The 26,317-nt window shown below is 37.1% G+C and overlaps 4 protein-coding genes across 6 annotated transcripts; 3 read left to right on the top strand and 1 right to left on the bottom strand.

Annotated features, from left to right (window-relative positions):
* The first annotated feature begins 3,875 nt into the window (after nucleotides 1–3,875).
* On the top strand, nucleotides 3,876–5,068 carry LOC117622900. Its single transcript, XM_034353704.1, has one exon. It carries the CDS (start codon nucleotides 3,985–3,987, stop codon nucleotides 4,573–4,575), a length of 591 nt encoding a protein of 196 aa, XP_034209595.1. The 5' UTR covers nucleotides 3,876–3,984; the 3' UTR covers nucleotides 4,576–5,068.
* Nucleotides 5,069–6,316: 1,248 nt separating this feature from the next.
* Nucleotides 6,317–13,279, bottom strand: LOC117621290 (homeobox-leucine zipper protein ATHB-15). Of its 2 annotated transcripts, XM_034351678.1 has the most exons (18): nucleotides 12,242–13,247; nucleotides 11,743–11,902; nucleotides 11,433–11,533; nucleotides 11,238–11,328; nucleotides 10,635–10,730; nucleotides 10,444–10,557; nucleotides 10,278–10,361; nucleotides 9,977–10,132; nucleotides 9,777–9,851; nucleotides 9,485–9,591; nucleotides 9,206–9,398; nucleotides 8,810–8,995; nucleotides 8,602–8,682; nucleotides 7,910–8,044; nucleotides 7,478–7,803; nucleotides 7,061–7,166; nucleotides 6,809–6,958; nucleotides 6,317–6,649 (listed from the first exon to the last, which is right to left on the bottom strand). In XM_034351678.1, the coding sequence occupies exons 1-18, from the start codon at nucleotides 12,445–12,447 to the stop codon at nucleotides 6,503–6,505; spliced, it is 2,514 nt and encodes an 837-aa protein (XP_034207569.1). In that variant the 5' UTR covers nucleotides 12,448–13,247; the 3' UTR covers nucleotides 6,317–6,502. The 2 variants fall into 2 exon arrangements, with proteins under 2 accessions (XP_034207569.1, XP_034207570.1); XM_034351679.1 differs by lacking the exons at nucleotides 9,777–9,851; nucleotides 9,977–10,132; nucleotides 10,278–10,361 and having other exon boundaries at nucleotides 6,423–6,649; nucleotides 12,242–13,279.
* Nucleotides 13,280–16,851: 3,572 nt separating this feature from the next.
* On the top strand, nucleotides 16,852–18,693 carry LOC117622975 (protein transport protein SEC13 homolog B-like). Of its 2 annotated transcripts, none has more exons than XM_034353791.1 (2): nucleotides 16,852–16,968; nucleotides 17,502–18,693. In XM_034353791.1, exon 2 carries the CDS (start codon nucleotides 17,524–17,526, stop codon nucleotides 18,427–18,429), a length of 906 nt encoding a protein of 301 aa, XP_034209682.1. In that variant the 5' UTR covers nucleotides 16,852–16,968; nucleotides 17,502–17,523; the 3' UTR covers nucleotides 18,430–18,693. The 2 variants fall into 2 exon arrangements, with proteins under 2 accessions (XP_034209682.1, XP_034209683.1); XM_034353792.1 differs by having other exon boundaries at nucleotides 17,516–18,693.
* A 4,127-nt stretch (nucleotides 18,694–22,820) lies between these two features.
* On the top strand, nucleotides 22,821–24,404 carry LOC117622192 (GATA transcription factor 9-like). The gene is made up of 2 exons (XM_034352780.1): nucleotides 22,821–23,228; nucleotides 23,611–24,404. Exons 1-2 carry the CDS (start codon nucleotides 22,938–22,940, stop codon nucleotides 24,289–24,291), a joined length of 972 nt encoding a protein of 323 aa, XP_034208671.1. The 5' UTR covers nucleotides 22,821–22,937; the 3' UTR covers nucleotides 24,292–24,404.
* Nucleotides 24,405–26,317: the final 1,913 nt, after the last annotated feature.

Genomic DNA, 26,317 nt, shown 5'->3' on the forward strand with positions numbered 1-26,317 from the left:
TTGTGTTGCTTTTTTGGTTGCATAGATTTTTAGTGCTACTTTTCTTAGAGATATATCTATGCACATTTTTGGCGTTACTTTGTTAGTTTTATTTAATTTCATATATTTTTTTAAATGATCAATCCGTACACAGTATCATATGTTTCAAGTCCGTATATAAAAGTTCTAATGATAATAGAGAGAGAATCCAATTTTCAACTATGGCGGAGGGAAATGACAATTACACCTATTTTACATTCGATTAGTTTGATGGTAGAAATTATAAATTATAATTAAACCTCGAAGTTCAATTCTAACACTAAACTGAACTAACTATACCAACCAACTAATTATTAGTTTATTAGTAATTCTATTTTTAATGTTGAAAGATGTCTCAAGTTCGAATTACCTATTTCTCAAGTATATAAAAGTTCTATATACGCACATGTACATTATATATTTTTCTTCCTAATATTAGAAGTTGTCCCAAATTCAAACCGCTCTCCCCGTCTATTTTAAATTTTATCATATAAAAAATCATAGTTTTTACATTATATTATATAACTTTTTAATTAGTAGTGCAAAAATAATTAACTTGCATTTTAAACGTAGGAAAACTAAGTTCATTGTTCCAGCCCAATCGCCCTGATGGTAAACAAAGCTCTCTCACCAATGGAAAGTTCTAAAGAGACCCCAACGTTTGTTATGAACACCCAACTATAATCCTCATTCTAGGGCCGTAAAGTGGGCCGGGCCAAAAGTTTGTTAGGGCTCATTACTCCATTAAAGTTCAATACTTTTTTGGGCCTCTCACCATCTGGTGCCATTTGGGTTTCGAAATTGGATGATAATCGGGTTCTGGGCAATACAGTTGGGAAAGGAATGGCATTGCTTCGTGCCCGAAAATTCACCTTACAAAGAGGACAAGAAATTATTGTATAGCACTGAAAACGGTCATGTGGTATAACTTGTCAATGTATTATAAAATAAGTAGATTATATGGTTAAGATTTATTATTTTAAGGTATAATATCAATAAATATTTACTTATATTAAAAACACAATAAAAGAAAATGGGAGATAATTTTCTCACTCCACTTTTCTGCACTTACACAGTTACATTCCATTTTTTTATTTAATACTTTTTAATAAATATTGTTCTTTTTTATTCTTTCTCTTTCCTATTCTACACTTACCCCATATTAAGGTTTTGATAACTAAAGTTAAGAAAAGTTAAAAGAAAGTAAAACAAAAAAAAAATATGGAAATGGATAGAAATGTGAATATTATGTATCTTTGTTGTAGTTAATAGATAATAAATTTTTTGGGCTAACATATAAATATGGTAGAAGAACGAAAGAATGCTACTAACCAAACTTCCATTAGGAGCTTAGATATACAGAGAGTAAGGTATGCATAATAGTCTTAGATTTTTATTCTTTTGTAATATTAGTAAGTGAGTGTACATGTTTATTAAAGAGAACTGTAGGGTAAGAGTATAATAGGAAAGAGAAAGAACAAAAAAGAATAAAATTAATTAAAAAAAATATAAAAATGTAAAAGGGAGTGTAAGTTAAAAAAAGGAAGAGGAAAATCAGCTTCCAACAAAATTTATTGTATGATAGTGAATCACATGATGATTGTGTGCCATCCAATCTGGTCTATTTATGTCAATATGGTGTGCGCGGAACATGGGTGTACAAATACCAGCCTGCTCAGCTAGAGGTTTTTATGTAGCCAGAATTCAGCTTTTCTTCTACTTGTTTTAACATTATTTGGCTTTTCATGAGCTTTGGATAACAAATCTGTCGTCAAATGATCATTTAGTTTAACGGCACTCTGACTTCCCTTATTTTTTTTTATTAGGGTAGTATTGTCCGCTTTGAGCCTTTGCTCTCACGGTTTTGTTTTTGAGAATTCACAAGCAACTTCCTAGTGGGTCATCCATTCTGGGATTGCTCTAGTCCAAACTCGCTTAACTCCGAAGCCAGGGAGCTCCCAAAAGGCCTCGTGCTAAATAAAAGCGGGCATGTACATATAAGGCACATCACCCCCTCTCCGTTAGTCGATGTGGGATGTTACACCGTAACTAAAAAAAGGGAGATTCACTATTATACCCAATATGGGAGCCCAAATTATAAAAATACCCTATATAAAATAGACTTTAAAAACACACCCAAAGCTCATTTACAACATAACAAAAAAGCTTTTAACTTCTTATAAATTACAAAACTGCCATCAATTTCTTAAAACAAGCCCAACCCCAAAATCTCATAAAAATACCCAAAGCACTCAATAGGGCATCAAAGTAATTTAATAATCAATATTAAATTCAATAAGGCTAGCTATCATTTTTTGGATTTTTTTTGGGTTTGTTTATAGGAATTCAATTGTGTAGGGTTTATTTATAATATTAGTGCTAGAAATGGGTATATCACTAAATATCTCCTAAAGAAAACATTACAAGTTCGTCCGTTATCTTTTATATTTGAGTTTAACATAGAACCATAGAACTCTTAGATTGATAACAGCCAAGAAAATCAAAACTAAATTAAGACCAAACGCAAAAACTAATTTCTTAATTATTGTCATCTTTCAATGAAACCCACAGATTTAAAGCACCCTTTTTCTTACAAGATAAACGTGAGTTACAACGACTGCTTCTTCCTTTGATTAATAAATTAGCCTTTTGTCATACCATACTCTCTCTCTCTCTCTCTCTCCCCCCTCCACACACACAGATATAGAGTTTAGGTATGTATATGGTATGATTGACTTATAACTGCTCGTGAAGTAAGAGTTGTGGTTGTGGAGAGGGAGAGGGAGAGAGAGAGAGGCAACATGTGAGGCAGGCAGTCCTTTTCTTTCATTTTGGGGTAGATGCTAGTAGAGAGAGTTTGGACCACGATCGCTGTATATGGTTAATGGTTTGAGTAGGAGCACACGTGAATATGCAACTTGTGACCTTTTATAGGGACAAATTAATTATTGTTGAAAGTAAAAGACAATTGTTTTCAAGCTACAAAGTTACAGTTTCCTTCTTTTAGGTACTTCATTTCATGTCAAGCGACATCTTACTTCTTTTTTCAGACAAATAATATCTAACATTAAATTATGGAAGTCATCATTTTATAAATGGTGATCTAAAATCATATGATTCTTTTTTAACACTTTGTTTGGCTAAACTATTGTACAAGCTTTCACGTTCATGGATACAACTAGTCTCTACTTGAATAAATATTGAAACTAACATTCTTTTCTCGAGAGTTTTAAGTGTGTCAATCCTAGAGTATAACATTAATAAATGGATATGTAGGTTATAACATAAGTGAATTGGTAACATCACTTGACAGTGTGACCGTAAAAACTACTCCAATGAAAGACGATTTGATCATCATATATATATATATATATATATATATATATATTAACCTATGGCATTCCCTGCTGAATAATTCAAGCTTTTGATCTGACTTATACTTTCAGTATCCATATTAACCAAGCATATAGTCTTGGTATAGGATATGCCACAGCTTCTTCATGTTTTATTCTTCAAGAGAAAAATGAAAATGCGACCTTTTCATGAAGCCAAAACATCCTCCTCCACATGATCAAGAGCAAAGGAAAAATATATATTAGAAACCCATAAAAAGTTCTTCAGCAAGTTTCAGCTAGGCATTTATTTCAGACCTAGAAAAGCAAAAACAGCTTTCCTTTTCTTTCAAAACTTTCTTGAAAAATCTAGCACCGTCACGAGAACTATTCACACTTAGATTGATAAGTGACATATGAATTGACAAGATCCATAAAAATAACAATGCCTTTATTAGATTAAAAGTAAAGGCCAAACTGACTACTATAAATAGGCTACTAGACCTCCTTCTCTACCAACATGTGACAATCGTCTAAGTTCTTTGGCCAAATTAACTTCCCACTGCCAAATTCAAGATCACTCAATCCACTTAGCTTGAGTCCTACGTTAGGGTTGGCATCAAAATTTTCTAACATGGCACCTAATGGAGAGACTATTGTTGGCTCTAACTACTCTAGGACCAACAACTTCTCCAAGTCCAAGCCACCAAAGCTCTCATTCTCATCCGATAGCCTTAAAAGAACTGTATCCGATATCTCATATGAGCTAAGCAAAGAAGCCGTTGATCAAGATTTGCAATCCCTCCCACCAATTTCAGAGGTTGAAGATGCAAAGTGTGAGTGTTGTGGCATGAGCGAAGAATGCACGCCGGAGTACATAGATCGAGTGAGAGACAAATTCTTGGGGAAGTGGATATGCGGGTTATGCTCTGAAGCAGTGAAAGAGGAGCTGGAGAAAAATGGAGGAGATAAAGAAGAGGCCTTGAATGCACATATAAGTGCATGTGTTAGGTTTAACAACTACAGTAGGCCTTATCCAGTTTTGTTTCAAGCTGAGGCCATGAGGGAGATGTTGAAGAAGAGCAAAATGGAAGGGAGAGGTATGAGGGCCAAGTCGATTAGCCCGAGGGACAAAGGAGGGGCAAAGGGAAAGGGAGGGATTACTCGGAGTTCGAGTTGCATTCCGGCGATTACGAGGGAAATGAATGATCTCTCCATGGCTTGAAGAGCTGCTATAATGAATTAAAAGGCTAGTTGCCATACATCTATCTGATCATGATCTCTAGGGGGCATGGTTTTTTATTTGTCAACCTCTCCCCTTTTTCTATGCTAATTATTTACTAGTATAACTAGCTCCCACTCTATAAATTAACCTTCTTAAATCCCTCTTAGGGTTTCTCTTCTAATGGTCTTGTTGATTCACAACAAAATCACTCTATGCACGGGTGATGGATCGACCTTTTTCCTTCAGGGTTTTTCGGGTTAGTCCAAACTCTCCCAGCTATCCCTGTTTATGTACTCTAGGGTTTTTTCATTGTCTACTTGATTCTCTCCTCCACCCCTTCTTTTCTTTTTGTGTTTCCTACTTATTATGTTAACGTGTTGAACCAGCACAAACCGTCACCCTATATATGGGGTTTTTGGCGTTAAACAAATGCTCCTTCATTGCCCTTTCATCCCAAGGGTTTCGTTTTTTTTTTTTTTTTTTTTTTCCTTTCTCTTTTCCTCTTTGGTCCCCTTGCTCATGTGCATCGTAGCTATTTGTTTGACTTGACAAGGCTTAGTTGTTAGTTTCTGTGAAGAGCTCCTATGATATGGATCCTCACTTTGACTCCGACCTCAAGCCTCTCTATGTAATTTTCCATCAAGCTATATGTATCGAAATCATGTATTTTAATAATAGTGTTGTTTGTTATATATTTCCTCTCTAGTCGATGAAACTAGAAAAAATAATGTTGTGAACTCAATCCTGGCAAAGCAATCAAATTAATTCAGGTAGAAACGCACTCACCTAACTAATTTAAAGCGCTTTGCAAAAAACAAAAAAACAAAACGAATTTAAAGCTATTTTTTTTTTGTTGTTGTCAAAGTTTGGAAGGGAGAGGTGGGGGTTTCTCACACACACTGTCAAAGTGTTATGTGATTTTGAACATGAGACCCAGTTGGTTTTCTCACACGCCCTGCCAAAGAAGTAAGTAAAATAAACAACCCTAATTCAACTTTCTTCCTTTTTGGTGAAAATAGGGCCAATGCCCAATCCTAATTCCGCTTTGCCCAAACAAACTAATTAACTGAGCTGAAATGACTTCCTCGGAAGCTTAATCAGAGTGGCGACGACTCACTGAACGTTGATCTTCATAGAAGAAGAAAATGATTTTAGAATTCGAACCTTTCCCATATGAGAAAGATGGAAACAAAGGTGAGAAAGAAAAAAGAAAGGTTGAGTTTTAGAGCTTGATTCTACTAAAAAAATGTTGAGTTCTATACTGTAGCGTCTTAATCCCATTGCTTCAAGCTGATTTTGTATGAGGTGTTTCATTGATCAGTTGCATGTGCAAGTGCAACTCCTTTTTCCAATTGGTTTTTTTAAAATCATTTTTAACATTGATCTAATGTTTTATGAAAAAGAACCCAAACGAAAAGGGAAATGCCTAAAAAGCACCAGAGTAACTTGTGCTACAGAATAGTTTAGACAAGCCAAGTATTCGTTAAATGATATACCTTAAACTTGATTATTTTTAAACATTCTTACAATTTCTGAAAAACATTTTAAACCAGCAACACTTCAAATCCAACATACATTATAGATTAATGGAACTCAAGATGCTTTTTATAAGAGAGAACTCATGATATCCAATCCTCATAAATAAATAATTTCGATGCAATTAGGGGTCTCCAATGTAGTTTTGTTTTGCCATGCAATCTTTTCATCCGAAACCACCCCGAAAAAGATAAAAACTGGAAAATAAAGGCATAGAAACAAGGCATTTAAAGAGTACAGCATGAACAAGTTAACACAACATCAGTCTTAACATCCATAGTATTTATCACAGCAAAACATAGAAAAGAGAGTTTAAGCATAAAAGGTTTCCAAGTCTCCTCTATTCAACCCTATTATAATCCCCCTAGTCTTAGTGACCTGGTCCCCGATATCAGACGAAAGACCAGTTTACAAATAGAAAACACATGCAGTGAGCTGTCTCCTCTTCATTCAACACTTTCCAAGCCACTGCTCTCTCATACGACACCGGTCGCCCCATGCTGGAAAGGCATATGCCACCTTGAAGGCAAGCAAAACCCTACAAAATTATAGAACAGACAAATCAAAATCAAAGCTTACAACTCCATTGAGTGAATTGTGTTTAGCAATTTCTTTACACGGATACCATTCACAACTGTGCTGTTAAACTAGCTCTCCTTTTGGAAAAACTACAGAATTCGGAAAGGGTCAACTAGACCTGTTGCATTATTTGCGGGAATTCTGAGCAGAGAGTCTTCCGTCCATGGTCATCAAATATCTTTTCCAGAGTTATGTCTTGCAGTGCAACCAAGGTGGTCTCTAGCATGTCAAGCCCTGCCTGGTTTGCAAAGGTAAAAACTGGCAATGCCTGCATAAATGGAGTTCAATATTAAATTGCTTCAAATAAGTATGGGAGGAAAGCAAAGTGTTGTATTGGCGCTTTTTCGGGTTGTAAGTGTAATATGCTCACCTTCAGGGAGCAGCACATAATTGCATCTGAGTGATGCCACAAGGATTTGAGGATGGATTCACCTCCTTCGTTGGAGGATTTGAGCAGCTCCACACCCAAATAGCACCTGCAATATCAATAGTATTAGTATATTATGAGATGGCTAAGAAATTGACCTATATTATGAGATGGCTTCATTAATCAAACTTTATGACTGAAACACTTTTAGCATTGCAACTGAAGAAATAATATGTAGCAATATTGTGCGAGTGTGTAGCCAAAAACTCATTTTCAATTGTCCCACAGTGCTCCATGTATCTCAGGCAACATTTTGAAATGTCTCAATCAACATCAATATAACCCCTTTTCCCCTCAACCCAACCTAAAAAACGTAGGGGGGGAGGGAGAGAGAGAGAGAGAGAGGTAGGTATACAACACCTGTAACTGTTGCAGATCCAACGAGAAAGTGTTTGGGCTTCAGGAGTACCAAGTGGTGACCGAAGGCCAGCATGTGAACTTAAATGTGAAGGAGATAGTGCTAATGCCACCCTCTGAACTGAAGATATGATGCTGCGAACATATTGCCGGGCCATGGATGCTACATGTTCTTGCATGTGGCTCTCGCATGCAAATTCAAATGCTATAGTCATCACAGATCTCACACAACCAGTATTTGCAGAAAATTCACTCGATGCTTTATTTCCAGTTGGTCCAATTTCAAGAGCAGAAGCAAGGTCCAAGGTGCGGTTTGGACTGGAGGCTTCCTGAAACATTTTCCAGAGCACTAGCTAATAAGAATTTCCATTGAAAAACTAGTGACATGTGGATTGTGACAGATAATATCAATTTAGATACAGTTCAGAGGCTAACCTTCCCATAATCAAGAGGAATGATACGAAAACCAGAAGGCAGAAGAGGTGCATCATCAGCAAAGGAAGCATCAATCGGAGCAAATATGAGTTCAGCACAGGAACCCACAGCATTTTCGTCCATTCCACTGCATAGCTATTAAAAAACCAGACATGGAATTTAAGTGAGAGAACAAATTTCATTAGACCGAAAAAAAAAAAAAACTAAACAGAAGATTGGGGAAAAACTTGTATAGGAACACGATATTGTATCTCTTATCCATATCACTTGTCTCTCCATGTTTTCTGTTATCCATTTAGTAATTTCACAACACAATATCTCATACTCTTAGGCCTTTTCTTTCACAAAAACCTTGACCACATATTCACAGGATATCTTGAAACGCGTCACATATATTTTAGACCAAAAATAAAGGTAAAAAAACGAATCGTAAACAAGAAACATGATGCTGAACACTAATTTGAATTAGCATGATGCTGAGCACTCCAAATTTGCACTTAATGGGTTAAGTGCTTGAGCTAAAACATGAAATGCCTATGATTTACCCAAAAAAAAATTCAGGTTACGAATTAGTTTGTCTAATGCCGCTTTGACAGTCCAAGCTAAGCTATGAGACCGGCACGAAAACACTAACCCAAGACAAACACTCATAAATAAGAACCATCATGAACACAGGCAGAATGGATACGTACTTGCAAAAGAAACATTTCTCTTGGCATCATTGCATCTTCAGGAGAATGGCCAATACCTTCCAGTTTAATGACTTCCAAGAACTGAAAAGCACAAAAACATATAAATTAAAGAAAGAAAAGTAGTGTTTTCTTATTGGACTGGTGTATAAACCACTGTAAAAGAAGACGTTTTTAAAAGCTGTAAATTCCTTATTATCAACTTGCTTACCTCTTCATGTTCAATAGTGTGAGCCAGGGGGAGTATAACTTGACCTCCGAAACTTCCAACTCGTGACCCAGCTAAGCTACAAGGACCAACTTTAACAGCTGCAGCTGAGTAAGCATCAATATTGTTGTCTGCCCATTCTGATCTATGCTCGCGCAGGAACCTAAGAAGGATAGCAGGAGGCACATTCTGGAAAAATAAAAAAAATACATGACCAACAAGGAAAAGGTTAGAAGGTAAGCTCACCGTGAAATGTTTCAAAGTCATTGTCCATTAGAAAGGTCACCCCGCATTTACATAATGCAAATAACATGCATGGATCACTTAGCTAGTGAGTTAATTTTAATTTCCAGTTGTTTGTCAAGGGTGATTAACATGAGAGATGGTAAGCATCCTGACCTGTAGCAGCATTGATGCTTTAGCACATAATACAGAATTACTGACAGCTGGAAATCCATTAGCAAAGGAAAGATTTAAACCCATTAACTTGTCAGGAGATGAGTTTATGAGGATAGTAACATCATCCATGCCATCATTTCCCATCATTGACCACCCCTCATCAGTAAATCCATTAAGTGCCTCATTAAAACCCCTGGCAGAAAACTCCATTAGCTTTCAATTAGCAAAGATCCCTTCACTGACTGATGGAGATTACTGAAACAAACATAATATACTAACCTGCTAAGCCTCTGGCTTAGTGCTCGTAGAGCTGCAGGACGTCTGCCCCACCCTGTGACATTAGATTGAGAAACCTCATGTGCTATCTGCCTCAGCTGGCGTAAAGCCTGAATGAAAGTCAGAAAACTAATTAAAAACTTAACATCCCCCTTTTACCCTTCATCGTAGCATTCTTGTCATACAGATTAGTATCCATCTTGATTATACATGTGCATCCATCTGGATGATTATACATGACTTAACCCTAAAAACAATAAAGTCAAAACTATCTACAACCATATGGTAATCTTACCGCCATTGTCATCTTTTGAGCAAGAACAGCGGATGATTCATACAATGGGCGCAAGACTTCTGGTACGCTACAAGGCTAGTTGATGAAACATGTGTAAGAGCTATAATTCTTTTAATGGATATATCACTACTAAAGTAAATGAAGAATATCATCCCAATGAAGAATATCATCCCATTATACTTAATGAATAACTTACTTACCTCCAAATCCATATGGTCAACGATATGTATAATTGAACCACCCCCTTCACAGGGTCGTATGAGGTAGCCACTAGGCAGCATTTCTGCTCTAACAAAATGCTGCACTGGAGGCATGGTTGGACCATTTTGAGTGTTTTTCAGAGACCTCACACAAATCTGAGGATTATACACATGATGAGAACTTGAGGTAAACTGGTAAGTGAAGATATATAAGCATGTGTTTACTTGTGTGCTTCGCAAGGCATTAAATGCTCAATCAAAATGATAGTTATTTGGTAAGATGATTCATAATTCTACATACCACTAGGCTGCCATCCTCTAAAACAGAAGTATAGCGCAACAGCCAGAAATCACATGCAGGCGCCAAAGTTGTCGGCGCATAGAGCTACATCAGAAAAATTAATAAATTAATACCCCAAAAATAGGGGTAGAAGAATGCAATAACTTATATGACAAGTAGAACCTACCTGCATGTAGAGCAACTCAATGGTTCCACCGTTTGCTGTAGGCAGTACATTCAAAACATCTACAGCGCGGCAATCACGCAGCCACGAAGGGAGATCTTTGAGGATCTCTGCAACCTAAACAGAATATAATCATTAGTCAATCATAAGCCCCAAGAAGAAGAAAATAGATGCAAAGGATCATATTTACTTACCCTGGTAGGCTCTAGACCCACCAGGCCGCAGGCTCGTGCTGCCACTCCAGTGCAACCATGAGAAATAGCAACGATTCCAATGGAATCCGGACCAGGCTGAAAATATCAAGACGTGAAAGGATGAAACAAATTTCAAAGGCAGAAATCCCCTTTCAAAATACAATATACAAACAGAAAACTGTACTATATTCCGAGAAAACCCAAAAAATTAATATTAATTAAGTCGTGCTAAATAAATGGCATTTAAGAGTGCAACAAATACCAATAATCAAAACGCGTTGTTTCCAGTTTTACAATGGATCAGTTGCATCATCTGGGAATGCAGGACTTGAACTTACAATTTCCTCTTCGGAGGAAAAATTATGGTGTGACGGTCTTACATGTCATGCAGACATGGCATTATAAATCCACACAAATAACAGCGTGGACATGCAGGACCACATCAGCATGCCACATGATGTTATTGTCACACTTTCTCCTTCAGAGAAGAGGTACGGCTCCAAATTGGGCTTATAATTCCAGTTTCCCATTGTTCCATTGTTTTGGCATTTCCAACTCACTTATTGAATAAGAATGATTAATTAAAAAAAATTATAGATATACCTTCATTCCAGGCATTTGGACCCACTCAACAGCAGTTCCAGTAGCCTTTGAAAGAAACTCTGCTAAAGTTTCTTCTGCAATGGACAAAAGTCTAGAAAAAAAACAAAGCATGAACACATAAGCCACACACACAAACAATAAGGGTGTCACAAAGCACGATGAATGAAAAGGACATAACAACTACATCCCACTAACCCTGCAGGACTTGCATCCCTTGGCGGATGCTGAGGTGTCAAATGGTGTTGACCACTCGTCACCACTGATTCACAACTCGTGTCTTTGGTTGCAAGCGTTGTCTGTAAGAAAACAACCACTTATGTCAATTTCCAGATTACTCAGAAAATATAAAAATCAATAATTCAAGACATTCATTCTAGGTAATGTTATGTACCCGAATAATTGTTCTTCAAAAAATCTTATATTCGAATTTTTTTTCTGGCTAATGATTTTAGCTATTCTAAAATTCCAAATGAGGGAAAATACACAAAAGGATTCGAACTCTCACCCCCTGGGTATGCTGACGGAAATAACCATTTTCATACACCAGATGAGACACCTGCTTCTGCAACCTATCATTTTCCTCCATTAAAAGCTTATTCATAGCGGTGAGCTTCCTATTGACAGCTTGGAGGCGCGAAGCCTCTTTCCGCTGCTTCTCTCTACATCTGAACCAACAAAGCAGAAACAGACAATGCATTGTCATTAAAGGGTTGCCCAATAACTGAAATAAATGCAACGTAATTAAGATTTTCTGATAAACAATTTAGCACAAATAAGGAAATCAAGCCCCATGCAACTGAATATACTGTATGCTAACCAAGGACAATTTTCCACTCAAAATTCAGAATTTAAATGTAATTTGTAACTGATTATATTCATCACAACGAACCCATACACTTGCGATCTAAGCCATAAATTCGAGTTTTTCTTTCCTAACCTTCTCTAAGCAACCAACAAAACAGAGCAGAAAACCCAAAAGTAAAAAGATTGGCTACCAACCATACCTTCTATTCTGGAACCAAACCTTAATTTGTTTGGGCTCGATGTTAGAGAGAATTGGGCACTCCCTAATAAGCTGTTGGCGACGAATCGAACTGGGTTTGGGGCATTCATGATAGAGCCTTTCAAGGGCCTCAACCTGCTCAGGTGTGTACCTCACATACTTGCCATTATCTAATCCTCCCTTACCATCCTTGCAGGACATAGCCATTTCCAATGTTCAGCTAAAAATCACTTGCTACCCACAAAAAATACACCAAACCCAGATGACTTCTCTTGCTGAAACCACAACTTCAAGCACCTTTCAAAGCTTCAGAGCACCAAAACAGACCAGAATGGCAACAGGGTCTCTACCCAAATGTACAAACTTGCAGACCTTGATGCCTAAATATTCAAAAATAAATATCTTTTTCGAGTATGGAGATAAACCGACAAGGAACAGTAATATCCTTAGCTGGAACGGAGTTGTCCTCGTTTTCTTTAAACCCAAAGAGTCAGCACCAAACACAAAGAAGCTATACAAATCCTTCGAGATCAGCAAACACAACCGATCTGATTCCCAAAACCAAAACGAAAACGAAAACGTTTGAAACGAAACACGAGTTACTAAATTGACTCAGTTAGTGGAACGAGTCTTCTTCCCCAGCTGGGACAAAGCGATCTCTCTACTACGGCCTAAGAACCAGAGGAAACGTCACCGTCTCACCGATCTCGATGGTTTCCATATCTAATCTCCCAGACATCTTCTGGGGTCTAATGGGTTGGGAGCAGCATGGTTGATGCGTGTGTGGTTTGAGTTTTGGAAGCTGAAAGGTGAAGACTTTGAGCTGGATGAAGAAGAAGAAGAAAAGGGAAAGCAAAGCAGTAATTTTTTTTTTTTTTTATGCTTTTGCTCAGTGTTTTTGGTTTGCTTTTCTTGTTTTTGCTTTGGTACTCATACGGTTTTGTTGTTGGTGTTGTTGTTTTTCATTGGTTCGTCACTTTCGGCTCAGAGAGAGGGGGTCTTCTTCGCTCGCTCCACTGTGTGTGTAGGGAAATGGAGCAAAAACTTTACCTTTGAATATTTTTGTTCTGTTTTTCTTTCATACTATTCAAATGACCAAAATGTCCTTGAGCTAGTTTCAGAAAGACAATCTCTGCCTCCAGTCCCCACTGAATTTGCATGATTACCCTCCTTCAACTCAATGCTTTTGAATTTTCAGACCAACACAGTAAATATATACATCAGAGTGTGTCAATCGTGATACAACTAGGATAAGTACTTCCAACCAACATATGTGTACAAACGTTGTTCTCACAATTATTTCTTTACATGTCATTTACGTGATCAGTTACTATAAGAAGATCGCTATATACAAACAAATGACTATTGTCTTTTAATTTTCCATTTAAATTTAGAATTTATTATATTTTTCGATCTATTTTAACGTTACCGTGACATATACTATAACCATGCAAACATGAAAGGGAAATGTTTTTAGACTAGGTTGAAGACACCAGTTTTAGTTTTAAATTTTAATTGAATGGTCTGACAGCCAGCAAAAGAAGATTTTTTAGGATCTTTCTTATTGAAGGGTTTAGTTAGTTTCATTAATGGAGGAGGGAGGTAGGCACTATTAATGGATAATGGAATGATGGCAAATTGGTCAAAGAAAATTGGAGGGCATGAAAAAGTTGAAAATTTGGGAAGCATAGCTGGTCAGAGGGATATTTTGCAGTGCAGCAGCAGCCTGCAGGACCAGGCAGAAGGGGCATTGAAGGGAGATAATGCGCGCATCAGAACAGAAGCAAAAAAAATGAGAAAAGCTTTTGAAATAGTAAAGGGGGAAAGAAAGAAAGAAAGAAAGAAAGGGGGCATGGGAGACTGGGGAGGAGGGCAGGAGGACACCATCATTAGGTTTTTGCATGCGTCTCGATTTCAAAGCTATACCCAAAAAGAAAAAGATTATTACACTTGCACACCAACAACAAAACCAATATCATTTTCAATTTTTTTAAAATTTCTATTTTAAATAATTATTACCTTTTGTTTTTTAAATTGTTTACTAGGAGGCTACGTCATCATCATCACAATGCTATAGAAATAGAGAACAGATCCTAGTGTATCTCATGATAATTATATGTAATAATTAAATGAATTAATATATATGGATTTTGTACGCAGAAAAATGCAGAGAATGCAGGCACAAAATATACTCGCAGCAGCTATATATTTCTTGCATTGCATTGCATATACGTGACATGACCTTGACATGACATGTGAGATGGGGAAAGTTTTTGGGTGATGGGATAGGGGGGTGGGTGGTGTGTGATGTAATGCGTTTGTGTTTTTTTTAGGGACAAGAAGGGGTTAGCATATCCCTTATCTCTAGCCTCTGTCGTTCAGGCAGATTTAGCTATATGAGAAAAATTAATTTATACAAGGATAAGAACGTGACGGTATTTCAATTCAATCACGTATTTTTATATATTAATATATAATTAATTTAAGATACATGAATAATAACGTCACATACATTATCATGCGTTTTAATTTTCTTACATATCAATAATAATTGATTAGAAATACCAATACAATAACAACTTCATTAGGGGAGGGATTAAAAATTAAAATGAGTCACAAAAAGTATGTGAAATGCCACTACCTTCTGCTACTGTGCTCAAAATTTGTACATGCATTACATACATGACAGTCCAACCATGGATAATGCCAGTGGTTGATGATGGCCTCACAACAATTTGGTGGGGTCCACTCCTTGATACTAAATCTACAGTTGTCCCTGCATATTTGGGCAGTAGATTGTGTGTGTTTAGCATAACTTGTAAACATATATAATAATAGAAAGTTCGAATTCACATTTAGCATGTTAATTATTTTTTATTTTTTTTTTGGGGGAACAATCTGATAAATTAGGCTAAGAAAAATATCTAATGCTAAGTTTTTAATAAATTGTTAGTCAGGGTCCGTTTGTTTTATCGATCAGTTAATAATCAAATTCAATTCTAGACACCAAACGAACCCTTGATTGTGAAATTATGAAAATAATATGGAAATTATGAATTTGGTTTCACAAACAGAGTCCCGATCTTTTGGACCACATGAGTTCAAGAGATTGTGATCACCCACCGTTGAATATTAATCTAATGGTTCAAAAAAATTTCTTAAAATGAGTGCAATAGTATGAATAACACTCATTAGAGAGATTGTTTTTTTTGTTTTTCCTCAAAGTAATTGAAAAACTAATCTCTGTCATGTTTCTAGAAAGTATCTGAATATCCAAATGATCAAACACGTTTTTGGTAATGTTTTCCCTTAAAATAGACAAAAGCATTTGTACGTATTAAATGATTTTGTTGATTGTTTCTTTTAAAAACCACATGATTTGTGTATCTGAGGTGGACTCGACAAAACTATTCAAAGTTTGAAAACCCGATTTGAAAAAAAAAAAAAAAAAAGTTGAACCCTAAACCAAGACCAAAGATTAGACTAGTTGAACCCGTTTCTGAAAAATAGAAGTTGATTTTAGGATATCCATATGATAATAAATTAATCAATAGCTTTAAAGTTAGAACTAAATTAACTTATTGGTTGGGTTACTATTTCATCATTGAATAAAATTGACATATATACTTCCAGGTTAGCATATGATACTTTATTCATTAATCCTTTTAATATAAAAAAAGTGCATTAAATACTTTCCCAAGAAAACCGATGGTGTGAAATTCCCCTTATAAGGGAAGTTCATAGTCATATGCCGAGGATTGCATTCCCAACTATACAGACACTGCATAAAACTTTGAGTTCTTGGTGAGACTAGACTGAAATATTTCAATTAAACTTTTGTTAGTGCATGGTATATGAACGTTGCAAAATGTGAGCGACCGGACGATCAACCAAACACGTCCGATGGGGGATACATTTCTGTTTTTATTTTGATTTTTAATTGAAGTAGAATTCATTTGGCGACCCACCAAGTGCGGTGAAATTACGACCAAAAAAATAAGTGTGGTGAATTGAATTCGATGGATGGGGACGTGTAGGTATAGTACGGAAATTTTGACTTCTGGACTCGAACAATTATGCACACTCCTCTCATGTCATCATGCATTGCCCGCACATGACATGCACGTGACTGAAATTGCCAAATGGCAAATACTATGCTCTCTTATTATTTTTTTAATTAATTGTTTTAATCTTTTTATTTCGATGAGGGAGGGCTTTTAATGGCCGGTGGTGGGCTCGATGTGGGCCCGCATGCAGCGAGAGGAGACAAGGCATGACCCGACAAACAAATGGCGGGGCCCACGATAGGGCTATGACTTCGAGAAACGGAGCCATTACGTGGCGAGCAAACGCCATGATGGCTTTTGATTCAAGATGGAGGCGATTTGCTCGGCGCCGTCCCCGGCCCTGTCGTGCACTCATGCCATATGTTGCGTGGTTTTGAAGTCTGTCTGTGGGCCAATAACTTCAGCCAGGCCCAATGGGCCGCATCTCTCAATGGAAATAGGCTTTGTGGGCCCATTCAACCAGTGCATACAATTTTGGGCCTTGGGCCCACACTCTAAATAACTGTTCATTTAGCAAAGCGTTGAATGCATAGAAAGCTGAAATCAGAGAGGGAAGGGAAGTCTCTTTGTTTTCGAGTTCCTTCGTTCACATCACAGCAGTCACAGCAATTCGCTTCGTCCAGAAACTGCGTCGTTTCAGATCGCAATTTTTGCTTACCGGGTTAGATCTCTTGCTCTCACTACGCTCTTCTGTAACCATTTTCATTTGGGCAGTTTTTGTTTTAGTTCTAAGATCATTGTATGAATCTGCGTAAACAAGAATTTTTAATTTTTAATCAATTTTGTGCGTCTAATCTTTGCTCTAATCGATTAGAGTATCTTTGTGTTGTTGTTTATTTTTATCTCAATTCACAGCCTAATTTTATTGTGTAAAAATCTGGGATTTTTCATTTATGAGATCGCACTGCTGATACAAACTGATTATATTGCGTCTGGTTATTTGGTTGTTTGTGTTCCAGTATTGTTAATCACATACGTAAACGCAAGACTCATTGTTCCTTTCTACATTGTATTATATTTTTTCTCCAATGTGGTCAGCAACTAAACAGATGGGTTTGAGAGAAAAACAAAAAATTAAAATTTCATAACCAGATTATTTGGGATTTCCTGGAGTAACCCATTAGAATTTAGAAGATTTTATTTTGTTTTGATCTCATTTTGGGCTACCTGATTGATCTACAATGTTTGACACAGTATATACATCATAGTGTGTGAAATGCCTGCACAAAAGGTTGAGACTGGTCACCAAGACACTATCCACGATGTGGTTATGGACTACTATGGTAAGCGTCTCGCCACAGGTTCGGCGGACAACACCGTTAAGATAATCGGAGTCAGCAACTCGGCCTCTCAACATCTTGCAACTCTTACTGGTCACCAGGGACCTGTTTGGCAGGTTGCTTGGGCTCACCCCAAGTTCGGGTCTTTACTTGCTTCCTGTTCTTATGATGGGCGTGTTATACTGTGGAAGGAAGGGAATCAGAATGAGTGGATCCAGGCCCATATTTTTGATGACCACAAGTCGTCTGTCAACTCAATTGCTTGGGCTCCTCATGAACTCGGTCTCTGTTTGGCGTGCGGTTCTTCTGATGGGAACATTTCGGTTTTCACTGCAAGGGCGGATGGTGGTTGGGATACCTCGAGGATTGACCAAGCTCACCCAGTTGGTGTTACCTCTGTTTCATGGGCTCCCTCAACAGCCCCTGGTGCTCTTGTTGGTTCTGGTCTGCTTGACCCTGTTCAGAAGCTTTGTTCTGGTGGTTGTGATAATACTGTGAAGGTGTGGAAGCTTGGTAATGGGGTTTGGAAGCTGGACTGCTTTCCGGCTCTTCAAATGCATGTTGATTGGGTTAGGGATGTTGCTTGGGCTCCCAACTTGGGACTGCCAAAATCTACAATTGCCAGTGCCTCACAGGATGGGAAAGTTATTATATGGACTGTGGCCAAGGATGGGGATCAATGGGACGGTAAGGTGCTGCATGATTTCAATTCACCTGTTTATAAGGTCTCATGGTCGCTGACTGGAAACATAATAGCCGTGGCTGATGGGAACAACAACGTAACATTATGGAAGGAAGTAGTAGACGGGGAGTGGCAACAAGTGACAACAGTTGAGCCGTAGAATATTTTCAAAAGTTTGCTTCTGTTATAGCGGGTCATATCTGAACCTCCTTTATGAACATATACAAAGACTTTGATCTAACTATCATAAAGTTGATTATTCTTGATTGGTGATGCTGATGAACACTACTGTGTTGCTGGAGATGCAGCTTTATGAATATGTAGCATGATCATTACAAATGTTTTGGTTTTGTTGACATTTGGACATGGTTTGATTTGCATGATCTTATTTCTTCCATTCTCTATAAATTTTGTTGCAGCAGCATATTGCACGTTGCCACTCTAACATATTGCTTGTTTGTATGCTACCTTTGTAAAATGGCGTGTGGTGCCACGTTAACGACTTCATTTTCTGCCAGCATGCTATATTGTACTTTCTATTAATATCCTTGGGAGTTTGTTGTTCATGTTGATGGCATGACTTTTTTTTTGGTCGAAATTGATGGCATAACTTGAGTATTGTAGAATTGGTTTACTTATCAAAACATGTGAGGGGCCATTCTTTGAGTGCAAAATTGGTGAGGGGATACCATGGTCATTCATCACCATGTGTTAAAGGGTAGGAGGAGGATAGGTTCTAGGCTGCAGCACCTTCTTTTCTTTGTGTATTGTTTTGTAACCATGTGTTGAGGATCAAAAGCTTTATGTTTCATTCTTCAAAGTTATTGCAAGGTTGTTTGTTGTGACGTTTGTTCAACTTCATAATCAACCCTAGTTTGAACACCTTTTCTCTTGACACCAAATATCCCATGTTTTCCCCTCAATGTTTCAACATCAGGACACTTTTGCTTGTTGAAACACCTTAACTCTATACTGAAATTATACTTTGTCATGGGCAACCACCCGAAGGTGGCCCTCGATGTTCAGTTCCACTTGATTACCGAAATGTTGCTGGAAATAGTTATATTGGTGACTGCTTTCTCTGAACTAGTTAGATTGTGTCTGAACTTCCTAATGGCAATTAAGCACAGCTGGCGCTGCTATTCATGTTTTAAAGATTACCTATTATTGTGTGAGGCTCTTATGCTGGGTGATAATTCTCTTCTCATTATGTTTTAATTTTGAAATTGGATAACACCATTCTGTCATAATCTTGGAGCACCCTACATAGTGACTGAAATGCATCAAACATGGTCTGAATTGAACACTGCATGTTAAGCAATTTGAGTCTTAAAGGCTGAAAAGGTACCCCCAAAAAATCCAACTATAATTTGCTCTAGAAACATTATTACACACAAAAACCCTACTGTTCTTTCATGAAGGCATTGCCCTTTCAAAGTGTTAATGGTCTGGGCCTCTATAAATTCCTTACTCACATTTTTCATTTTGGGCTCAAAATTTTTCGTGTATCTTCAAAGACAACGAGGATGATGCAAGTCTTATGTAATTATCCCAATGGGTGTAGTTTATGCAGGTCTTGCTACATTTTATTTTCATTTTTATACAAACGATATTGAGGAAGAGAGAATTATAAGACTTCGGAGTGGAGGAGTAAATGCTCTGAATCGTTTGAGCTACAAGCCCCTTGCGCTACATATTTAATGTTTAACGCTACCTATTAAAATCTTATCATCAATCTCGGGTTTAACCCTAGCTCATACCAATAATATTGTATATGTATTTATATATTTCCATAATAGAGTTTCAACTTTATACATTTGAGCTGGAAAAGTTTGCTTAAAACCCAAGAAGGCATTTTTCCTGGTTGCCCTTTTTGGGCTTTAAATTTGAAGCAACATAAAGCTGTTCACCAAAAACCAACTTAAAGCTGAATACACTCACTCACTCTATTACACACTAATAAGTGAGTCTGAGTGTGAGGCCATCCCATAATTAAGCTCCCTCCCCTTAATTAATCAAGTTCAAAGCCCATGCACTAAGGAGAGGGGCACGTGACTACCACACACGTGCTACCATGTTAGTGTTAGACATGCTAAGCATATTGCACGTGAAGGAAGCACCACATGAAGGTGGGCTCGTCATGAATAGATTCCAGCCACGTGGACTTTACCAGCCCCCTCCCCCCAATTACATGCAACCTAATTTCCTTTTATGCCTAACAAATGCCATTCGATTTAAAATAAAATTATATACTATTTTTTTAAATCAAATTACTCGATGCCTGGTTCAAATGGTTGACAAAGTAACGAAGCCAACATACTTGTTTCGTACGCTCAATTGAACTGTATTCTCTACTTTTTTTGCTTAAATTAATGTCAAATTTGTTGAATTTAATTTTTGTATATGTATCCATACAATAGAAATTAAGAAATGATTTTGATAGTCTATTAATGTTAGAATTTTGTTACGGTTAGTCGAGCATACTGTTTAAGTTTAACACACATAAATTCACAGATAGACAATACCGACGCACCGAACCGCGACTGTCGGGCCTTAGCATTACTCTTTAATGTCTAATTATTAGATAAGTAATTGCAACAAAACTAAAGTAATTAGCATAAATTATGAAGAGAAAAAAGAAACATGAAAACAAATTAAAGACGAATTTTCAACCCCTACAGAATCGATCTCTGCCAGGTTTTGTCGCTGTGATTCCTCCCAAGGCTCTGCATTCCAATAGTGTCCAAGTTTACAGCCGGATTCCTCTGTTCCTAATAATTTTTTGGTCTTGGGAATTGTGCTTTTACTTTAATTCAAGTTTTCCCCCTCTGATTTATGCAATATTTTAACTTTAATCAATTGTACTTTCTACCCTTATTTGCTGCTATTGCTCCATCATAACCCATTGTTTATATTCCCCACCCACGTTTAAGCACGATGCTTACAGCTCGACTTAATCAAATAACGGTCTTGATCTCATCCACGTGGCCACTTAGGAGGGTTTTCACTTTTGATGATTTAATCTTACCTGCCATATATGATATATGATCTTTTGAGGATTTCCATTTTGGATTTTTCTTTTCACCATTTGGTCCTAATTGTTGGGTAAAACCCTCCTACGAAAATAAATGAAACCAAATTATTTGGACTTAAATTAAATAGATCCATCAATTCATCTACCAACACACAAAAGAAAGAGCTATAGCTTTTATTATGTTATAAAATCGACCCACAAATGTACAAAATGAATTAAAAAATAGTTCAATTATTTACTAGTTAATAACCCACGATCTAGCCAACGAGATTAGTAGTCTCAGATTCGAACCCTTTAATCTAAATTTTCAACAACAAAAAAAAAAACTTAAAAATAATTATATGCAAAATTTGATGGATTGTAGCCTCTCATTCTATCTTCCTTTCATATAAAAAGGGTTTGTTATGTGATAACGTTACTTAGCATAAAATTGTTCAAGTGTTAGTTAAAGCAAGAGTAAGGCTGTTAGTTGAAGCAATATAGTTTATAAACAATTCCCAAAATTTGGTCTTCTAGGAGATTGATATAGCTTAGGTGCTGCTACATTCCTAGATTTGAGGATTCAAATGTTAGGAAAAGCTTACTTTGCTAAGTTTTATGGCCAAATGTTCAATTTTATTATTACATTATAACAAGCTTATTTTAATATTGTAGTTTAACAATTCGAATAGTTGATTTTTCAAAAAAAATCACAAATTATTCTTGAACAAAAAAATTAAAATTGTAAACTACTAAGACATCTAGTTGCGATGAAATAAACAGAAGAAGCATGGTTTTCAAGAAATACTCAAATGATACAATATTTTTTAATTTTTGTGGGTTTTTGCAAAAATGATCTATCAATTCAAACTTGAAAATTAAAAAGTCGAATCGCTCAAATTCAATGAAGAGTGAGTCCTATAAAAGATATTAATTAAATAAATTTATTTGAAGGATTATTTATATATGAAAATACAAATAAAACAGTATACAGTTTTCAACCAAGTTTGTTTTGCCAATATCTAGTGTATAAAAATTGATATAATCACTAACATTTTTTATTTTTCCTACATGAAAAATGAAGGTTTGCAAGACTGAGTCAGATGGGCCCGAGTCAGTCGACGCTAATCCCCATGACCAATTGACGCTGGTAAATTGGATAAGGTCCGTTTGTTTACAGTTTAACATTTATTACCCACTAAAGCTTTTGTCAACCATATTAATATTTTACATTCGTTTTTTTCTTTTTTCCAAAATCCAAGGTAAATTCCTCTTTTTTTATTTTTATTTTCAGCTTTGCCTTGCTTTATTAAGAGGGGGGGGTTGGGTTTTTGGGGGTGGGTCCAAAAAGCACGTGACAAAGGTGGAGGTGGTGTCAGCGATCATGTGACGAGTTTCATAAGGGTTCGGTTCAAAAAGGCCAGCACCTTGCCCTCATTATTTAATACGAACCTCTCTGCATGTACAATGATGCTCCAATTTCATCTTATTTACGCTCCTGCCCCTCCCCTCACTCCTCAAAACCCCCCTCCTCCTTCCATTGTCTCTCTCACTCACTCTCTCTCACCCATACAAACCAAACAAACTCTCTTCTTCACCTCTCTCTCTCTCTCTCTCTCTCTCTCTCTCTCTAACCACTGCGATTTCTGCACTTAATGGAACTGCCGGAATTCTACCTCGGCGGCTACTTCGACGCCGGAGCTGCCGACTTTCTGCAGGAGAGGAAGCCCGCCGCAGCCGGCGACCAATTCACCGTCGACGACCTCCTCGACTTCTCCAACGAAGACGCTCTAGTCGCCGACGGCGGTTTCTTGGACGCCGCTGCCGATTCCTCTGCCGTCACCGCCGTAGACAGCTGCAATTCCTCGGTTTCCGGGGGAGAGCCTCAGTTCTCCGGCAACCGGAGCTTCGGCGACTCTCAGTTCTCCGGCGATCTTTGCGTTCCGGTAAAACTCTAATTACATTAATTTTCACCTCACCACTATTCTTAACGTAAATTCGGATTTAATTAACTCTTCGTTTTTGGCCATTGCATGCACAATTTGCATGAGCCACAGGTTAATTTTATAATTAAATGTTAGAGAACATTTTATTGGCAAAATAATTAGCAATTTTGTACAAGGATAAATTTGTAATTGGACAAATTATTCAAAGGGGGTGGAGGAAAAAAAGGATGGAAATAGCTTTACTCTTTGCTTTTGCATGCAATACGCATGAGCATTAGGATGACTATTAGGACATTAATTTTATGTTTAATTATGAAATAAACTTTTATTAATTATTCAGTGCAAATTTGATTAAATTTGTGTTATTTAAATTTGATTACAGCACGACGACTTGGCGGAGCTAGAATGGCTATCGAACTTTGTGGAAGACTCCTTCTCAGCAGAGAAGGACTTGCAAGCTCTCCAATTCCTGTCCATGACCACAACCAAACCTCAAACCCCCGAAACGTCCTCGTCCTCTGAAACGAATCAAAACGCACCGCTTTTCCACCCCGACACGCCGCTCCCGGGAAAAGCCCGAAGCAAGCGCTCACGCGCTGCCCCCGGAGACTGGTCCACGCGCCTCCTCCACCTCATCACTCCCAATGACACCATCAAGCCTCCCAAAATGACAACGTGTAAGAAGAAAGATGGTATTGGTGGCAATTCGAACTCGGGTTCCGACTCTTCGGGCCGGAAATGCCTCCATTGTGCGGCAGAAAAGACCCCGCAATGGCGAACTGGCCCTATGGGCCCAAAAACACTTTGTAACGCGTGCGGAGTTCGCTATAAGTCCGGCCGGCTTGTGCCCGAGTACCGCCCCGCCGCGAGCCCCACTTTTGTGTCGGCTAGGCATTCCAATTCGCATAGGAAGGTTTTGGAGCTGCGGAGACAAAAGGAGGTCCATAGATCACATCAGCATCAGTTTCTTAGTCAAAGTTCCATTTTTGGCGTATCCAACGGTGGTCATGATGAGTACTTGATCCGTCACCATAACGTTAACGATTTCCGGCAGATGATGTAGTGATGCTAGAGTAGGATAAGTTAGGGTGCACCTCTCTAAATTTAACAAGAATTCTCTAGCTTAATTTGCTAATTTTTTGGTCTTAAAATTTGAATTTGTATTGGTCATTGAGCAAAAAAAAATATGTAGAATTGAAAAAAAAAAAAAAAAAAAGGGAGGGGGGGGAAGGGAGAAAGTTGGGCATTGGCTTTGTATTGTACTTTCCTTTTTCTTTTTTTTGTCGAATTTGGCAAATTTAGAATATCAATTTTACCTACATTTTGTTTTCAATTTCTTTTTTTGTTAAATTAATAAAATCAACAAATTTTGTTTATTTGTTAAGGACAAGTTAAAAAGAGGAAATGCCATTTGCTTCGGTGCAGTGTCAAGAAAATATTTTATTGTTAAATTGTCTAATATATTATGTTGTTAAACGATCACATTATATTACCACAATATTGATACGGATATTAATTATGTTTTTTTTTTCTTTTGGAATTTGAAATGTTTATCATCTTAATAGTTAGATAAATTAACATCAAATAAATGGTATGGTAAAAAAAAAAAAAAAAAAAAAAATGGTTGTCCGACTTTGATGAAACAAAATGGGGCCATAGGAAGGATCATTAGTGCTGATGAAGTGCCTTTGCTTCTGCAAATGGTTGACATAGAGCACTCATGCACATGAGGAGGAGCTAGCTCATTGGCTCACAAGTCCAAATTCCAAGATATTTTTTGTTTTTTTAATCAGTCAATTCTTCCTCCTTAGCTTTTCATTGATTGAAAGTCAATCATTTTCAGCTACCAAAATTTGCACAATTTTGTCCAAGTTTTCAAGCATCCCACACTCACAAACATACTATTAGGTACCGTGAATATGTTATGTATTTTTTATTATCCTCTTTTGCTTTTTTATATATTTATAATGGTGTTTATACAATAATAAGACCTGGACATCTATAAAAGAAGAAATGTATATCATAAGGCCAATGGAGAACTGCATGAAATAACAATGTTTGGCTCAAGCTCGAGAAATTTTTGGAGCTCAACATCCAAAAAGAGTAGCAACTAGAATTGTGAATGATCAGTGGGCACCTTTTTGTGAGTATCGAGGGCCCAAATTTCAGGGCATTTAAAGAGAATAATAAGGCAGGCAGGCAGGCAGGCAGGCAGGCGGGCAAGAGGAGCTAGCTAGAAGAAAAGCATGGGATTCAGTGAAATTATGAAATGGTGGAATTTAATTTAGAAAAGTAGTTTGTTGATTGATACGTCGTTTTGTGTACGTACCATTTTACATAAAAGTGCGTTTTAAAAACTTTGAAAACCAATGCAAGCAGCAAGAGAGGAGAGAAAAAGTAAATAAAACAATTTGAAGGGGAATTTTGGCATTGGCTGCTTGCTGCATAGTGCATATAGCTTGCAAAAATGGTGCAGGGAGGGTCATGTGGGGGGGATCATTAAACAACGAATTAGGTACACTTGGGGACTGATTTAACTGTCCACCCGATCCTAGACATTTGCCCTTCCATGGGCTCCACTGTCTTATTATTAGTCTTCATATTCATCAATTTGTTATGTTCATTTAAGATTGAATTAGATGAATCACACATGTAATGCTTATAATTTAATCGCGTTATGTTGAGAGAGTGAGTAGATTGAAAGTCTCAAAAATTGGAAATTTAATGAAATATATAGGTATATTTGACAATTTTTTATATATCAGATGAATTTTCTGAATCAAAAGAGAAATGAATATTCAAATTCGAGATTACTTTCTTTAGTATAGAAAGAGAAATATCAAGCTAATTGGTATGTTATGATAATTGAGAAGCAGTCACCCAAATGGAATGAAGAGAATGAGAACAAGAGTACTTTAGACAATGCACAGATAGATGGCCACTTTACATCAAAACTGAACACAAATTAAAATATGATGTGCACATAAAATAGAATGGGGGGCTTTCACTTCATGGAAAGACAATGCCAAGTGATGGGCCATGCAAAGCTATGAAGATAGGTAAACATAATAATAATAATGCTCGCCCGC

Source organism: Prunus dulcis, chromosome 3 (assembly GCF_902201215.1).
Source record: "Prunus dulcis chromosome 3, ALMONDv2, whole genome shotgun sequence".
In the NCBI taxonomy this organism is placed as follows: Eukaryota; Viridiplantae; Streptophyta; class Magnoliopsida; order Rosales; family Rosaceae; genus Prunus; species Prunus dulcis.

Excerpts from the sequence above, each read along its gene's own strand:
- LOC117622900 (XM_034353704.1), top strand. The coding sequence starts at position 3,985 with ATGGCACCTAATGGAGAGACTATTGTTGGCTCTAACTACTCTAGGACC.
- LOC117621290 (XM_034351678.1), bottom strand. The coding sequence starts at position 12,447 with ATGGCTATGTCCTGCAAGGATGGTAAGGGAGGATTAGATAATGGCAAG. Across the intron at positions 10,558-10,634 it reads TGGGTCTAGAGCCTACCAGG|GTTGCAGAGATCCTCAAAGA; the intron begins GTAAGTAAATAT and ends TATTCTGTTTAG. Across the intron at positions 9,592-9,776 it reads CTCAAAAGATGACAATGGCG|GCTTTACGCCAGCTGAGGCA; the intron begins GTAAGATTACCA and ends ACTTTCATTCAG.
- LOC117622975 (XM_034353791.1), top strand. The coding sequence starts at position 17,524 with ATGCCTGCACAAAAGGTTGAGACTGGTCACCAAGACACTATCCACGAT.
- LOC117622192 (XM_034352780.1), top strand. The coding sequence starts at position 22,938 with ATGGAACTGCCGGAATTCTACCTCGGCGGCTACTTCGACGCCGGAGCT. Across the intron at positions 23,229-23,610 it reads CCGGCGATCTTTGCGTTCCG|CACGACGACTTGGCGGAGCT; the intron begins GTAAAACTCTAA and ends ATTTGATTACAG.